This window comes from Strix uralensis, chromosome 9 (assembly GCF_047716275.1).
Source record: "Strix uralensis isolate ZFMK-TIS-50842 chromosome 9, bStrUra1, whole genome shotgun sequence".
Taxonomy (NCBI): domain Eukaryota; kingdom Metazoa; phylum Chordata; class Aves; order Strigiformes; family Strigidae; genus Strix; species Strix uralensis.
In genome coordinates this window covers 27,418,627-27,436,862 of record NC_133980.1, presented here as the reverse complement: position 1 = coordinate 27,436,862, position 18,236 = coordinate 27,418,627, and the positions used below count along the sequence as shown (strand labels likewise).

Sequence of the window (18,236 nt, the reverse complement as noted above, 5' to 3'; positions counted from 1 at the left end):
GGATCAGAATATGTCCAGATGAAGCAGCTCAGATTGAGAGAGCTGGAAGGCAAAGCCTAGACCTTGCCAGGTAATGAAACCATGACTGGACTGGAAATCCTGATGAGACTGGGTGGAATAGGTGGGCACACTGGGATTGGGATCTCCATTGGCTGCATCCTAGAAGGATACTTAGAATTGTGTATGTTACTGCTTACTGTTCTGTATGATCCTGTGAAATATGAGATTTTTGACAGTAATCCCATTTTAATATCTAGAGTGGCTATTTTTACTGAAAATTTATTGTTTTTTAAAATTCTCCCTGCAAATACTGCTGCTTTTTGACTTTTTAAGATTCATATTGTACAGAAAGAGGGATAGGAGAAAAAATTATTTCTCTCTCTCTCTCAAAGAGCAAAAAATCGTTGTAGTCTGACAAAATATAAAGGTTTGGTCGACGTGTGTTTACACTAGCTATTCCTGACTTCACCACTTGCAAATTGAAGCACCATTGGCAGCATAGAGAAGAGGTGACTATCAGAAATTTATTTCATAAGTAGAAAGAAACTGTTTCGGTATGGTATAGGACCTTTTGCAATACAGGTCCCAGCCTCTCTAGAGGCTTTCCCCGTTTTTTGGTTAAATCAGGCTATAAAAGCAGTGCCCTCTGCTGCCCAGGACAAACAGTGCTGTGCTGAGCGTTGCTAACCCAAATTCACACAAGCATCCTTCAGAGCGCTATGCTATTTTACATGCGTACTGTTTCTTTCTAATTCACGTGTTTGCATGAATTCAAACAAGTTAGATTCCCTCTTGCTGCTGAAGGTGACTCTTTGTATTCACTGTTGTAGTACTCCTATTCTTTGAGCTCAGATCAAACGTAATCAAATGATTTTTAGATGATCTTCGTTTCTCTGAATTGGAGGTCTCATAACCAGCCTAAAAAAATAGTTTGCTCTGCACTGGTAGACCACTGACCTCGCAGTGAGCTTTGCAACATGAAATTTCACACTGAGTTTCTCTTCCACTGTATCTAGTGGCCCATAATAAAAACATATCATTTTTGGAATCTGACTCAGTGGGAAGTGGTAGGTAAATAATACAGTCATGCTGCTAAAACATCTGTATTGTATTAGAAATGAAGAGAAGTCAACATCCTATTAGCTGGTAATATAGGGTAGACTCCGATTAGTGAATCTCCTTTCCAGGGTTTGAAATGACTAATTTTCTGGTCTCTGTGGGATCTGCTTTCAGCTGAGGCTGACAGTTGTGGATGGCCACCCTGGGTGGATGTTTTTCTGTGATGGCTTTATATGATCTCAGTCTGTGCAACTGCTGCCACTCTGAAGCTGGAAGGACTGATCCCAGTGGGAAGGAGCAGGTTTTGTTGGGTTCAGATCCTTCCAGGTCTTTGGCTCTGGTTACTCTGAAAAACAGAAGTTGTGCTAGAAGCTCGGCACTGAAATGTTTAGGGCAAGTCAGCCAAGTTGTTGGGAAGTGGCTCATCATGCGAGGGGTTTGGATATTTGTACAATTGCAGAAGACTGGGAGACACACACAGGATGTTGTGGAGAACTCTAGAGTGCTTAGAGGGGGCTGGGGATCACACAGAAGAAAGGTCATGGGAAAAAAATAATTTGAGAATAGTTAGGCATAACAACGCTCTTAAGAAGTATCTTATGGAGGGCATATGGCAGATTTTGGAACACCAGTAATAAAGTTTGTGGTCATCTTGTTTCCAGACATCAATGCTCTGAGATCAGTGAGCTGCTGTACTATTCTCAGAGCTTTGAATGACACATAGATTCAAGTCACCCGTGGGTTTGAAGGAGCCTATGGTGCTTTTCCTTAATCAGAAGTCTGTATCCCATCTGAGTACAATGCAGATAACGATTCCTTTTCCTGAGCTGTTTACTACATTCTCCAGCTGTGTTTACTTCCTGTCCTAAACTATGTAGCACAGCTATATGTGAAGTGACATCCCTACCTGTGAAGAAGCCATTTGTGTCAGACCTGGTGGTTATCTTCATGCAAGGAGAAGGGATTGTGCCTGCCCAGCCCTAGCATTTATGTAGTTGCTGTAGGACGCTGCTGAACGTGAAGAAATGCAGCACTGGTGCCCCACTTGCCCTCAGGACTGCAGTGATTCACTCCTGAGAACCTCATGGACCTTCCCAGTGCTAGTCAGAGGTGCCTAACCTGTCCTTTCTGCAGAAATGCTAGCTTCTGCTTTCAGGAGCTGACAGGTACCAGTTTTTTTCTTTTGGGGAGAGATTAGATGCATTTCTTGAGACCAGTGACAATATTTTAGATGTCTTATCTGCACAGGCCTGTTTTCCCCATAGAAGGGGATTACTGCAAATAATGGCAATATCCTTAGGCTCCTGAAAGCTTTTCATAATGCAGATTTCTAGTCGTTCCCTTATAAATTACAGCTGATCTTTTGGAGAAGGGGAGAGGAGGACATGGGCTCAGTTTGAGCTGGAACTCTGGTCTCATTCTCTGTCAAATTTCTCTGCTCAGTTGGAAGAGACGATGCCACTCAGCAGCATTGCCTGCTTTTAGCAGACACATGATTTAGAAGCTGTACTGACCTGTCAAGCTCTGTGCACAGCAGCATCTTTGATAAAACTGACTCCCAGCACAGGCTCATTGTTTCCAGCTCCAGGGAAAATCTGGATTTGCACATTTCAGAGCTGCCTAAGTGGCAGTGTCAGGATGTCAGAGGCTGACAGTGATGGTTATGCCACAAGGAGAGGAAGACAGATGGGTTTGACATTGCAGCAGACCGTAACTGTCTAGTTTTATATGCTCAGTTTAATGCCAAAGGGCAATCAGTTTTAGCCAGGGCAATTAATTTATTCAAATTGAACTTGACAGTTTGGCTAAATTTTTTTTGCTGGGGTCTTCTCCATAAGGAAAGGTGCCTGGAAAGGCACTATGCATTACACCAACAGAGCTGGGCTCAGTAATTAGGACCAGGCAGTGCAGTGTAATGCATGCACCTTTAGAGGGCAAGTGTTCAGCGCTTTCAGCTTGATCTTCTACAGTACAGGTAGGGACTATCTCATAGTTACACACACAAGAGATGAGGAGCTGGAGAGTGAGTTTGGGAGAATACCTCACTCATAGTAGAAAACATAAGGCTAGGTAGCTGCTCCTCTCTCTGACTGGGTGCAGTAGCAAGACAGCATGGATAAATTTATGGGACGTATGTAAATTTATGGGTTGTGGGATCAAGGCCTTTTGCCGGACCTACGTCATTGAGGGATGTAAGCCAAAAAGGGCTACCTCACTGAAAGCCTCTCTTGTCTATCAGTTTTTCAAAGTAAACAGCAGACAGAAGGTCAGAATACTTTAGAAAGCATCTTTGTAGCTACTTCTTCAGCTATAAAATCCTCTTTTCCATGTGGGGTTGTATGGAGCTTCAGGAGGGCCCTCTGGGAAGGCCGAGAATGGGATCACTCTTATGTTAGGATGTTCCATAGGGAAATGCCCGCAGACATTCCTTACTCCCTCAACAAGCTGCTCAAGGCAGTCTGCCCTCTTTGCTTACGCCACTGGGTGATCCAGCATCACATCCCCCTTTTTTCAGTCTTCCCTATTGTTGTGTTCTTCCCCCTTCTTCTTCACTGTCTTCTCCAAACTTACGCCGATAAGACCCTTTATACCACGATGCTAGTGTTATACAATATATATCATTAAGACTGAAGACAGCACTACAAGTCAAGGTGAGAAGGCATGGATCAGAGCTATAGCTTAGTCTAGCTGTCCTTCCCAAAACAAGCATTCTTGCTCTGACACCACTCTGACTATATTCTTCAGCAGAGGCCCGCTGAATACCCTGCGTGTGCACTCCCTTACCTCTGCATCCATAGTTCGTCTAACGTTGTCTTATCAGAGTTTACTGGAGATGGCGATCCCTTATGAGATAAAACATTCAGAGGCTCTTTGATGGGCTCGTTGTTTTTGAGTGAACCTGTGACATACGACAAAGCCAAGAGGGTGTTAAAACAGTCATTTTCTTAAGGGTCATCTTTACTTTTACCGTAGGCAGTGGTTTGCTTACACCAAAGGCAACAGGGAGACCACAGACACAAGGACGGCTACAGCCTTTGTCACAGCTGCAAATGCAATCAAGAAAAGGTGAAGGCAGACATACAATACCAGTCCTTATGTATGCGAGTAGCACTCTCACCACTGAAAACTGGGTCCCAACATTAGGGATTTTCAGTGCAATTCTTTAGGCACAAAAGGTTTAGCTGTGTGTGCCTGAGCATGCCAGTATTTGGTTTCCCAAGTCAGGGCTTCATTACTGCTCTGCTTTCAGGCACACAGTAGATGTTCAGTTTACTGGATAAATCATGGCTAGATTTGGGTGAGACAGGAGCTTTACTTTTAATTGCTTCTCCAATTTCCCTCAGATGAACCTCTGATCCTTTCACAGGAAGCCAAAGTTGTATTAAGTCCATGGCTTACTACTGCAGTACTTGGCAGGAGAGGATGCATCTCGCTTTTCAAATGAAACCTCCTGTTGTTGGAGGCCTGTTGATAAATGGCCCTGTTGTTTTTTATTAGAAATATTTTAGTCTAAGTCATAATTCTGTTTGCATTTCAAACTGGTGACAGCACAGGCAGGTCAATGCTCTGACTGAAGCTGGTTTCTGACACACCCTTTTAATTAATGCTACAGATTTTCAGAGGGAAAGGGTGAAATCCAGACTTTTGAAACTCCCTAAAACAGTGCCAAGGGTGTAAGAAACGCTTGTTTTAGTTATTCTCTTTGCCTTTTGAATAGTTTAAACATTTTATCCAACTGTCAGAGGAGATTGCTTAAAAAAAACCAAACTCTTTTTCCAGTTGAAGGAAAGCATCTATTATGTTTTACAGCTCCTAGGCTATAAGTCAAAGCTAGGCTTGTGCAAAGGGTGCCTATAGAAAAGCCTTTCTCTCTGCTGGATTTACATTCTTTTACGTTCTTTTTCTTGTTCTCATTTCGTGAATCTTTATTTTTCCCATTTTTTATCCTGCTCAGTATTTTCCCCTGTATCTTTCCCTCTCTTCCTTTCTTCTTTCCTTCCCCTGTCCTCACCCCCAGTCATTCCCTAAGCAAAATGAGAACAGGTTAACATTTGAGCTTGAGTCAGACTCTTGGATAGCTGCTGTTCAAATGGGTTTGAAGTCAAGATAAAAGAGCTCACCCATCCCTTGCTTCCATGCACGTCAGCAAATGCTGTCAGAAGAAGTTCCTGCTACAAATGAGGCTGGTGTAGAAGCACCTGCTGTCCAGTTTCAGGGAGAGGGTATGGAATCGGTGGAGTAGAGAGGGTAGAAGAGCTGCTTACACAGTCCTAGCTGAATTTAAAAGCCATAGCTCTGAGCTGGATTTCCTACAGTCATACTGGAGAAAGAGCTATTGCTCCTAGCCCGGGTCTTGCTGTACAGACTGGAGAAGAGAAACGTTCCCAGTGTGTCCTGCAGAACAATTGCAGATATGGAAGAAAAAGCGCTGTTTGGAACAGATCCTGTTTCAGCAGTGGTAACACAGAGAGGGGGGTGTGGGAGAGAAACGTGGGTCAGCTTCTGTGGATGCTCTAATGAGCTTCTAAGGGAGAAGCCCTTCTTTTAGCTTGTCCTTCCTCAATGACACTGGCTAGACAGGAGGGATGTCCTCCTGTGCCGTTGTCCTGATGCCGTGACGCTGCAGATGTATGAAGAAGGTGTGTCCTTCTGTGCTGGTCCTACTGCAGTGGCACCAGCAGGTAACAGGGGAGAGGCCCTCCTCAGCAGCGGTCTGGACGCTGTGACGCTTGGGGAGCAGGAGAAGGGCGAGTCTCTTCTGTGCTTGCTCTGCAGCAGCGCTCCGGGAAGGTGGTGAGAGGAGGGCTCTGCTCTGGCCCTGCTGCTGCACTGGCAGGGTGGAGAGCAGCTCGGCTCTGGCAGAGGCAACTCTCAGTTTATCCACAAACCTCATTGCAACAGTAGCAGAATATTAAACAGGAGCTCTTTGCTCTGCTGCTGTCTGCTTGGAAACTTGGAGAAGGGAAGGAACTTTCCTTCTGTCCATGCCACAGGGTTGAATGGGCCTTTATACTGCTGAAACAGCGTGGCTGCCTTGGCGAGGCAGGCAGGAGACACCTATTTTCTTGGGGACATTTCCCAGACCTCCTTTATTTTGGGGTGGAGGATGTCTGTTCTTTGTTTTCTTAGAGAACTTGGTCTGCTTTCAGGGGCTGAAGCAGCGTGCTCCACTACTGCATAACAAAGGAATAGCTTTCAGTGGCTTGCAAAGCACTGAAACAGCAGAAGTAGTGTTCTATCATTTTGACTCATGCAGCTAGCCAAAGTTCAGAGTCCAGTGAATCGTTTCTGTTAGATTATAATCCAAAGATAGGATAGGTATCTTTGCTGCGATGCGTTTTGTTTACAAGAAGTTACAAAATTCAGTTTCTCTGAAGACCTGGGAGATGAAGCAAAGGGCATTTTCTGTGTGCACAGATTCAGGTCTCTCTCATTTAGCATTTCTATTAAAACCACTTCCAGCTTGTTCTTGCAGCCCTGTTTCCAGTGCTTCTGAGTGTGTTGCAAAGCTCCTTTCCTGGCTCTCTCTTCAGCTTCTCATATCTTTCTCTTGCTTCTCTCTCAGACAGCTGCTCAGACAAGGTGCCAGCTCAGTGAAAGCCTGGCCTTGCAGTCGTGCTCTGTTCATACTCAGAGAAAGCCAGCTCATTCCAGTTGTCCTGAAGCCATGGCTGAGTGCATGTATGTTCTGGATAGTGCTCCTGTTATTTTAGCCTCCTAGTTCAAAGGGAGCTTAGGTGTTTCTTACAGCTGTCTTCAATGCAAAGTGGCAGCAACTGCATTTTCAGAGAAGTCTTACTTCCCTCTCATAACAATCCATTGCAGTTTCCACAGGCTTGGTTGCTAAATGTACTGCTTTGGTTTTGCTGACTGTTTCCTCTATATGTCGCTCAGCTTGCCATAGTTACTTGTATAGATCTTACTACTTTTGAATATGTCCTTTCTGTGTGCTAAAGAAGGTCCTACTTTGTTGACAGCTTCATGTCTTTCCCTGTTGAAAGTATTTTTCTCTTGGAGAGCAGAGCAGTGGCAGAGCAGAGTCTTACATTTGTTTAGATTCTCCCCCGTGAAGCATCTTTAAACATCCAACCATTTTGCATTTCCAGGCTGAACAAAGAGGGGTGGCTCCCCTCTGCCAGCTGTGCCATAGAGCAGGGGTGTTCTATAATGTGCTGATCGCTGAGCTGCTTTCTGCCTTCCCTGTCCCTTTCCTAATCTCATCAACTCCTATATTTCCTAATCTCACTGGGAAAGGAAGCATAATGCTGTTTGGGTCAGTACTCACCTGTAGCATGCCCCATGTGCATTGCCTCTCTTGAAGTCTTTCCTTTCCCTCTGCTCGGCAGCCTCATGGACCGGTAGTACCTGGAATTTCTTTGAATGGGAATGTAATGTGTTTGTGAATCCCTCTCGTGGGTCACCGGGTTATCACCTTCTGATTCTTCCTCACCTTCAGAAACTGAACCTGACTCTGTCAGTACCTGCTGAGAAAGGCCCTGCTGGAGCCCGCTGGCAGAGAGCTGGCGGGCCGCTTCTCTCCTCTGCCCATCCATGGCTTCCAGATCTTGTCTCTATGGCAACTGAGACGATGGATCAGCAGCAGAGCAGCGGAAGACAGGTAGCCTCCACAACTCCATCAGCTTTATCTGAATTAGAGCTGGAGACAGACAAACAAAACATAACAACATAGGAAAAGAGAGGACAAAGTTCTGCTTAGTTCAGAGGTTGCAGTGTATCATCTATTTAGGATAATGGGGACTTTCCAGGATTCTTTGTCTGAGATCATGTTGAGATCATCACCTTACAAGCCTTATTCTAACGTCCTGAATGTTGTTTTGATGTGCTCATGGTTGTCCTGCCATGACACATTGTAGTGCTCAGGTGTTACTGGAAACAATGTTCTATTTGTTCAGTTGATGACCGCTCCCTTTTGTCACTTGTGAGCAGTAGATTAGTTGATTTAGAGTGGATACAGGTAATGTCCATAACCTTGTTTTTGAGGGTGAAAGTGTTATGGAACAGCAAGTAAAAGCTGAAGAGAAGGCTCTGTTAATCTGTCTATTATCTGTGTACTTCTCCCTGTAATAGAAGAATTAATGCCTTTTATAGGGCTGGGTGCCTTCTAACACTCATTAACAACACTCACTCCCGCGGTGCAGATAAGTGAAGAAAAATCCATAGCTGTCGAGAAGTGAAAGTAGAAGAGAGTGCAGAGACTGCAGTGGAGAGTGCAGAGACTTTTGTTTCCCAGCGTTGCCCTCAAGTGCCAGCATACCCCCTCAGTGACACGGGGACTTCAGCACAGGGGTCCTGCAGCTCTGTGTCAGCACATGGACTATGCCAGTAACCCCAAGTGCTTTCAGGAGACAGATCACTACAACAGCAAAACAGCAGCTGATCCTTCAGCCTTTGCACGACTGGGTAAAACGCAAACTGATTACTTAAGGGTTCGCTGCTGGCTTTGTCTTGTTGAATTCTTACGGCTGTCAAAGCCTTTCTAAGTACATAATGTGATTTTGTGACTGATGGGGCTATCATGAATAGTAGAAAGAGATGCTGTATAGGAAATGTGAAAATAAAATTGACAGTTCGCTGAGAGAAGGGCATAAAATAGTGCTATGGATTAGTCATTAGATGCTGTTTCGAGAAGTTATATGTATCACTAGTTTGTTACAGTATATCAAATATACAAGATATTCTAGAAGGTGTCTCGATTTTTGTTCTGGGTCTTCTGTAATGTCTATGAAGCCCTGTGTGCCACAAACCTTTTTCTTGCTTGCCCCCAGGGTCACTCTAGCTGACCCTGGGACATCAGGGACAGTTGGGACGTCATCTGTGAATCCTCTGCTTTCCAAAATTGAGGGCCCTGTGTTTTATCCTTCTAAAGGGGGGGGTCACTACCTGAAATCATGCACTGTGCCTGAGTCGTTCTGCTTCCTGGCTCTACAGATGAGAAAGCCTGTTTTCTCCTTTCATAACCTGAACCACAGCATGCAGCTCACAGCTGCTAAATTTGGATCCTGACTTCACTTCTGCCAAGACTTTTGGACTGTTTGGAACTGGTGGTTGCTCTGGGACTGTTTCCAGTGTTACTGGAAGTGTATGAAGGACTCATTTGTTGGTTGTGGTGTTAAGTTTGGTTTGTAAATTACTCTGAGGTATAGAGATTCACTAAGCCTGTTTCTGTTTCTGTGGCTCGGTGGAACAGTGAAATAAAAGCAGCTGCTGTTGGAGATGGCTTGAAAAGAAAGAAGGGGCTATTTCTTTTCCTGTGCCTTTCTTACTGTCCCAAGATTAAAGGCCCAAAGGCTTGGTCCTTGCAACTGTGATGGAAGCATTTCTGTTAACTAGACCACAATTAATATTAACACCTATAATCCTTCCTAACCCTAAATTCTAACAATCACTTATTTTTTATTGATTTCTTTTCTATAAACTGTTTTATGCCAGGCCGCTCGAGGAGATGAACCTGTAACAAATCTCCTCTATAGCAAAGCTCCTACGTGCTTCAAGTGGCCACCTTGTGTCCATGTTACTCGGACTGGGTACCTGTGTCTTTTGTGGCCTTTGCAATGCCAACACAGTTTGCAATGTTTAGCAAACCGCTACTGGTGTTTTCTTGAAAAACTAGTTAAAGTTTTCACAGGAGCTGCTCACCAGTCAGGAGTAATTTCAAAAGCTTGTAAATCTCCAGCGGAATCATTAGGCAAATAGATGTGTGCGGGGGCGAGGCGGGGGGGGAGTGCACGCAAGCATGGAGAAGACTTGTTTCCCCTTTCACTTACCCGGTGAATATGAAAGTACGTGGATGCCGTTGTTGGGCTTTTACAAAGATACTTGGTAGAGAAGGAGCCTTCTGCATGGCTAACTGAAACTCAGCTGGGTTGCCCAGAGATGTAACCTGTGTTCAGTAGCTCTATCAAACCGGTGTAGTTATCTTTGCCAGATACACTTCTTTCAGTCCATCAGAGGAATGTAGGGTGTCCATCCTGAACAGTTAGCTTGCTGTCAGGCTACCAAACCATCCCTAACAAACAAGGTGTTTGACCAGAAATGAATATAGCAGTGGATGAGAGAAAGACTTCCATGTTTTCTAGGAGAGGCAGGGGTGAGAGGGCACTTGTTTATTGTGGTGGCTATAGACAATATCTATTTTTTTACTTTCTTCAGTGAAGACTTCAAGAACAGAATGTATTTCTGAAGGCAATGCTTCTGATTCCAGAATTGATACTCTAAGAAATTATTGAGAAACCATTTACTGATATGTCAGTCAAATTGTCCTGGCTTTTGCCTTTGCTTTAAATGTATTAAAAACTAGGGATGGGTTTAAAGGATACATTAAAATTTAGTATTACATTATTTGGTAGCAGTCAGGCTATTCACTGACAGAGAATGGATGATTCAAGCAGGTGTGGACCGTAACTATCCCTCTCTGAGTGTTTGTAGTGAATTTTTGAAGACGGTATTCACCTCTAATAGTCACAGGTAGGTGAGTATCAGGTCTTGCATCAGGAGGAACCCATCCCAAGTATATTCACATGCCATCTTGAGATCACATGTCTTGCTGCAGCGTCACCACCTACCTGAATGTGGTTTGCAGGCAAACATACTTCCCCGTAGTTCAAGAAGACTGAAGTAGCAGTCTGTAGGGAAAAAGAGGAAGATGACAACAGTAAAACCAGTAAGTGGTGCACATACAGCAACACTAAAGATACGCATTTTGACTCACATGTAGTTCAGCCTCCAGGAATTTGACTGTATAGAAATTTTACTTGCCAATGTAAAAAAATGGCATTTACCAGCAAATGCCATGAATTTGTTCAAGAGCAGAACTTGGGAACGTTAGGTAAAATGCTAATAAAAATTGTAAAAAAGACTGAGGTTCCTAGAGCAGTGTGGACCTGGACACATAGATGTGTATGGGAAACAGGGACCGCTGCTGCTTCTGGGAGGGTGGGACTGGATGTGTTTGCAAGGCATGGTCTGGCTGGGGGTGCCAGTGACTACCTGCTGGTCCCTACTGTACAAAGAGAGTAGGCTGATAGGGATTCAAAGGGTATCAGGTGTATCAAAAGAGCAACTCCTTTTAATCTGCTAGATCTGATCAAAGACAAGAATGCTTTTAGTAGTAGAAGCTGCAGCCTGAAAGCAGAGATTGCAGCTGTGTAGACCTGCAGGTATTTCAAGTGGGTGTAATCTGGGCAGTTTGATCCGGGAGTCTGGAGCAGGAGGTGTATTCTAGTGCCGGTTGATCATCTCTCCCTTTTTGCTCATCCCACCACATGTCAGGCAGGCGCAGCTGCACAAGCCACCGTAGAGGCAGACTGTGTGGTCTGTCGGTGGCGGCAGCCCCGGTGGGCACTGGTAGCAGAGGGAGCATCTAGGGGCTGGTAGTCCCACAAAGTCAGGCCAGCTGCCTCAGCTGTCGCTGCTGGGAAGAGCCACCTCCTTTCCCCGCCGAACCTGCTGCTCCATACGCCCTGACCCCTCTCCCAGCAGCAGTCTTCCAGGGCTCCAGCATAGCAGAGCAGGCAGCTGGATCGTGGCCACTTTGCTGCCCCTGGTAATTTGCCACCCTGGGTAATGGGCTATTTTGTGGTGCCTGGTGCTGGCCCTGGGCTGACAGCCTCTGTGTCTCGGAGAATTTTTTCCGCACGCTCCCTTCCAGCACCACGAGGCACGTTTGCGTGGTACTTGGCTGGCTCCCTGCACTGCACTCAGCCTTCCCTGCGATAGAAGGGGTGCAGTAGGATGAGCCTAGCGGCTCTGCTTGCTGGTGGAACCAGTGCTTCATTAACTTTAACTGAAAAGTGTTAAGTGCTCTAGTAAGAAAGTATATACTTAAAGAATGCTTAATGATTTTGAAATGAAACATGCTCAATTTGCCAGTGTTTGCAATGTTTACAATGCTGTTGCCTAGTCTGGAAGGGTAATGAAGATTGCTTAATTAATATTGGAGACAGGCTGAAATCTTCAGCTATGCAACTCAATGCAGGAAATAACAGTTATGAATACAACCTGACTGTATAGTTGTTCTGTATAGGGGCATGCAGTCACAGCAGATGAATTGCCCTTGTCTGATAGTGTAACATTTCCCTGCCACCGCCAGGAACAAGGTAACAGTATTGCTGTGCCTGAGTGGCCACACAAAGTACCCAAGGATTGTGTCCCACCAGAAGGCAGGCAGGTGCTTTCAGCACAGAGGGCAATGAACCCCTACACTGAGTTACCTAGCTGTGTGTTAGTTTGCCATCACCTTAAATCCATCCAGGACTGGATGCCCCTTTAAATTACGTATAGCTCAAAAAAAAGTTTTGGGGCTCAATGCGGAAATTACTGTCTTGGCTGTAGGGTTTGTATGCTGTAGGAAGGCAGGTCATATAATCTTTTCTTCCTTTTTATGTGTTGAAGTCATTTCAAGTATAAGCCCTATTAATGACTTATCTGGAAGGTTTTGCACGCTGAATGTAGGGATGCACCTTTCATGTATATTTGATGAACCAGATGGACCTCTTTGAAGACAATATAGCCCTCATAGTTAACATGGCTCCTCTAATATTTCTTCTTTAAATACAATCAGAATGTACATGCAAACGCTGATTTTGCTGCATCCTATCAGTTTCTTTTTAAAATACTTCAATTATTTTGAAAGTCTTGTGCAAACTGAAAACAAACCTCTGCCTCTCACCGCCATCAGTCCCCCCTTACATCCCTGCTCATGTATTAGGCATTGATTTTTTCTCCCCCTCTTCCTCAGTTTTAAGCGAGTGGAATGTCATCTCTAAACTGTTTCACACTGCATCATAATGAGGTGAAAACAGCTCTGTCGGGATGGGGCACAGTCCAAAATCCAGCAGCAGGCCTTACTCATCAGCTGCCGTTCTTGCTCATGTGGGTGCCAATCCCTTAAGGAGTGCCACGCGCGGGTGGGCCCTGCTGAAGGCACTGGGGCTCCACACAGGCTCAGGCCTGCATTTGCATCGGGAGATATTTCTGTCTGAGTCAGGGGAATAGTAACACCCACAGACTCAGCCCTAGGCTCTGGCAGATTTAGCTCTCAGCAGATGTAGCTATGAATTCATTTAGTCTCATCAGTGGTTTAAGCTAATGCACAGACTTTAAGCCTGTGTGAGGCACTCTCATGTGCTACAGAGGGCCTAACTTCCAGCAGAAGGAGGCACAGACAGCGTGGTAACACCTTAACCTAAAGCCCTCAGCGCCCTGAGCTGCCTGACTATATGTGTATTTATGTTTTCATTGTTAGTGGTTGGGATAACCCTCCTTGGAACTGCTACCAGTCCTGACCCTTTCTTTTAGGTGGTGGCAAGAGACAGTTAAGCACATGCCCCTGTCCAAAGCAAAGGTACATGACATTTCACAAAGGAATCTGAACTATTTATGTGCAAGGCCAAGGTATTATTTGATTAACGCACAGGGGTGGAGAAACCAGGAGGAGCGTGAGAACAGACCAACCAGAAAGTGAGACACAGACCAAAGAGGTTCACAGCAGAATCCAGAGAAAAGTAGACAATATGTTTGGGGCTGGCTGAAAGAGTATCAAATTGTTTGATCCTACATGTTTCCAGGAAACAAACATTTTGTACTTATTTTGTAAATAAGATTGAATTCTATCACCAGTCCTAACACAATCAAACTACAACCACTCCAATTTTGGGACAGTCTTTCAGGTGAGAAAGGTAGCAATGGTTTTATTGCCATGATTTAGTGATGGTACCTTATTTATAGCAAGCAAAATCAAGAGTGAATTATGCAGTTTATTACACATTTGTGACAATAAAACCTTTATGTCTTGCACATATGTTACAGAGAACCTGTTTTAGAAATACTTCAAAGACTAAAAATAAATATATTGGATTTGTTTTAATATAGCCTCCAAAGCCATGTGCTTTGGAGACACCGTGAGACCAAGTGAACAGGGCTTGGAGAGAGAAACCAGTACATTTAAAACAGCTAAAAATGACTCAAATGGCCTTGCTAGATCTAAAAAGGTTTCCAGAATGAAGTCTGTCATTGTGGGACCTTCTATGGGTAGAGGTAAGTGGACATGTGTAAACATAGACACAAAATGAGTGTGTCCCATAAAGAACAGAAAAGGATACATGCCTTCACCAAATTCCCTCTGCATGAAACATGGAGTATTTATAGCAGCTACTTTGTGTTAATTAATTAATATATATCAATATATACTTAGCATATTTTTCTGCTGCCAGCATGATTTGTCTTTTTGACTGTTTACTGATTCTTTACGGTTCAAAAATAGTTATTAAAAAGATGTGCTTTCTTGTATGCCACTAGTAATTGTCATCTCTGCTCAATCCATGCATCTCAGAGTGGTGCAGCCCCATCCCATTGCATTCCATGCTTCATCCCCTGGGTCTCGTGTAGTAGACATAGCTATGGGCTATAGCTAAGATGTTAAAGAATTCCCCCTCTGGAGCTATTCTACATATGTGTATATGTACACTTCTATATGCATATATAAACACCCATGTGCTCTCCAGCTGTGTAGGGGGAGTCAACCTAATTTTTAAAGCTTACAGAACAGCACAAGTGGATATCTACAAGCCCTTCTAGTTTTCCTTATAAGCTCTTAAAACTAATTAAACAACAACCTGACCTTATTTTTATTCCTTTCCTTAAAGATTTTGAGAGAGTCCTGAGAAGTAAAATGTATAAAACTCATCCCGTTCCTCTGACATCACTGACATGTCTCTCTATACTAACAACTCCTGCCTCTAGAGGAAGCCCCCTGTCCTTTTTCCTGCTGATTATGAAATGTTGCTCCTAATGCCATCCCATTCCTTATGTCTGCTTAGAAGATGCTAGTGAAATTGTTGCTGAGTAGCTATGGTCTAAAACTCATGAGCTTTTCCAGTCTTATGCCTGGAAGGTAAGTGAATAATTAAAACCCAAATCACTGCATCTCCTAGGCTGGGGGAAGTACACGACCATCAACTCAGAGCTAGGTGCAAATCACAGGACATATCCTCAAAGCATAAGATACCAATGTACTACACAAGTACACAAGAAGGCCCTCAGCAGTCTGCCTGGTGATCTCTCCTGTTTTACGGGGTTGCACATGGGAGTTGTGAGTCCTTGTTCCTGTTGGTTTGTTCTCTTCTGTTTGGACCATGTGAAGCCTTCTAGCCATGGAAAGAATATGCAACATAAAGCTTACACTTAAAAAATTAAAGGACTCGGGTATAGAAAGTTTAGTCTGCGATGATATGGTTTAGTCAAGAACATGGCACAAGAAATAATGTCCTGGGCATAATGCCTTGCTGAAAGCAGAGAGGTTTAGTAACACCAGGATACTTAGAAGATGAGGCTAGCAGATGTCTTGGTTGAAGCTTTTCAAGACAGACTCGTTAGAAGATGAGGTTAGCAGATGCCTTGGTTGAAGCTTTTCAAGACAGAGTCGTTAGTAAGCAGACAGGCCCAGTGTCCCTAGGGCAGACAACACCTGTGCTGCTCTTGGGGAAAAACACAGTGATACCCACTTCTATTTCTAGATTTGCTGGTTGTGTATGAGACACTTGTTATGGAAGAAATGAGCATGGGTGGTTATTTGAACTGCAGAGAGGTAAGAACTCAAAGAGGTTTTTATTTGAAAGCTTCCATACAGAAGCAGGGAAAGAAGGCAGCTGATTTTGTTGATCAAGGAATAGTAGAGCTCTCAGTTTTTCCTCCCTCAGTGGTTATTGGGTGGAGGGTCCAAGGAGTGTCTGTTTGGTGAATCTACTTGCAAATTTGTAGCTGCAAGGGAGCCAGAAGTCAGTAAGACATCAGAGTCCTGTTAGACTGGTTTCTACTGGTTTGAAATGCCAGGCAGGTTTGGAGTGCTGCTGTGCCAGGCTATCCTTGTCAACCACATCAAGCTAATTTCAGCTAATTTCAAACCTGACATAAGATGGTACTATTATAGCCTGTTACTCTGATTGCACGTGTCTTTAGTAACTCAGGAAAAATACTTGATTGACAGCTCTGGAAACTGTGCAGCAAACAGCATCAGTCAAGCAAACGTCCCCTCTAAAAGGGCTCTTTTTAGCCTCGGAGGAGGGACCCTGGCAGGAAGGGAAGCTTGCAGGACTACAGAGCAGTCTTTTCCATCCTAGTACTGGGGTACTAGCTCAGGGCTTAGGCAATCACATCCAGAAGCCCTCACTACATGCCTCTAGTTTGCCAGCTACAGCACGAGACAACACTGCACTGTAGAAAAACAGGACACGTGCAGTGCTCTCTGGCTGCATGTGCATCCTCAGTAAGTCTCCATTTTTTTGTCAAACAGGTGACATGGTCTCCTCAAACATAACTCTGTAGCTCACTTTACCGAAGTGCTGTGAAAGATTGGCAAACCTTTCCTCTTCAGGCCTTTCCTTCTAACAGCAGTTGTTACCCTCCTCTTCATCCCCAGTTTTTAAGCACAGAAAGAGGAAGGCTGGGATGAGGGTAGTGAATCTCAGGGCTGTGGCACTGCATCAGGTCCTGTGAGAGCAGATGTCATTTCTCAGCTCTGCTGCAGTTCCCTGGGCAATCTTGAGCACATCAGGGATTTTCCTGGGTCTTAGTTCCCCATATCTAGGCTGGGAGTGGTATACTATAGTTTATGAATACTCCTATATTTCTTCCATAGTCTTTTACCTTCTGAGTTACAGTGTAAGTACAAGAGCATGACATGACATAGCCTGACGGGTTCAAAAGAGCTCTGACAATACTGTAATTAAAGAAAAAGTGCACCAGTTTGGGTATTCTCTCTTTTTTGGTTATTTTCAATTTGGTATTTCCTACACTTCTGTCCCCAAGTGTAAAGCAAGCATTTTGTCTAGATGTCCTCACTGTCCCTGTTGCTCTTCCTAAGTTTTATTTGAGCTGGTTGCAATTTCTCCTAAGAAGGGGTCCCTGTTTCAGGAATTGCTCCCTTTTGCAACAGCAAAGTCCCAAGTTTTGTGGATTGAATAACCTGCTAGACCTGTTTTTTCATAGACATCTTTTTCAAAGATGATTCTGGCTAGGAAAGAGAAAACGGGGAGGACATGAACTTTCTAGATTGTTTTAGGTTTTACCGAGTCTTGTCAGTTTTTCTTATTTTAGATCTAACGGGGCTGCTTCCATGGGGTGCTGCTTGGAAACATGAAGTATTGCCTCCAGGCACTATTGTGGGAAAAATGATAATTGCCTATAGAAATCATAGAACAAGTTACTTCCAAAAGAAGAATTTGAGTGAAAACCCCAGGCATTGGCCACATACTCAGGGACAGATAATGGTAATTATATAGTTAAAGCATTTTACATTGTCTTGCAAATGTCCTCTCCAAATTAGAGCAGTGTGGGACAATGTGTTCTTTGTCTCTGGGCTCTTCTTTTCTGGCAATTACTGTGGCGTTTCACACACTCCTGTATTTACTGTTGGTCTTAAAGTGGATTGGATTTATCAGTCCCAATTCAAGTCTGGAGAAAATCAGACCTGAATAAAATTTCTGTCCATCTCCTAAACTAAAGGTTAGCCAATTACTCCTTTTTGCAGATTCAGCGAAACATTTTAATTTTTTTTCGTTATTTTAGTGCAATTTCCTACTTTCAACTAGATCTGGAAGTGGCAGCTTCACTGCAACAGTTGAATCCATCAATAATTTAGTATCTCAAGAGCTAGCTCGTTTTTACAAAATTTGTGTCCCTGTTTACTTTGTGCATTTAAAAATATACATAATTGCTGGGACAGAGTTCACAACTACACTGGATACACAGCAATTTGTCTCCTGAGAGTGAAACGAAAGATCAGCTAAGGGGAAGGATCAGCCTGGTGTTAGGAGGAAAACAGGCTGTTTTTCATATTTCCTGTCTTTATTTTATTTATATATATTTTTTAAGGCAAGATCACACATAAACATTTGCCAGGAAAAATCACAACTTGTCCTGCCCCTGGAAAAAGACACACAGTTTGGTTGGTTGGTTGGTTTTGGGGATGTTTGCTGTTTAGTTAGTCACATTAATGCCCGTTCTGTGCAGGCTGGGTCTCCTCTCTGACTAGGCTTCCTCCCTGTGGTGGTTTTCATGCCTGTCAAGCTGTGCCAGTGGTGTCTCTCCTCTCCGTCAGCCAGTATTTCAACAGTGTCATGGCTGTGCTCTGTCTGGGTTGCACAGGACTCCTTCAGTGT

General features: G+C 44.0%; 1 protein-coding gene across 2 annotated transcripts in view; it reads right to left on the bottom strand.

Annotated features, from left to right (window-relative positions):
- Nucleotides 1–18,236, bottom strand: part of NGEF (neuronal guanine nucleotide exchange factor) — a 51,926-nt gene that overhangs the window by 33,491 nt on the left and 199 nt on the right. Inside the window, exons 2-4 of one of the 2 annotated variants that reach the window (XM_074877876.1) lie at nt 10,644–10,703; nt 7,346–7,717; nt 3,844–3,958 (exon numbers count right to left, since the gene is read on the bottom strand). In XM_074877876.1, coding sequence (XP_074733977.1) covers nt 3,844–3,958; nt 7,346–7,613 — 383 coding nt within the window. In that variant the 5' untranslated portion in view covers nt 7,614–7,717; nt 10,644–10,703. Of the gene's footprint in view, nt 1–3,843; nt 3,959–5,180; nt 5,799–7,345; nt 7,718–10,643; nt 10,704–18,236 lie in introns of those variants that run through there. The other variant, XM_074877877.1, reaches the window with a different exon arrangement.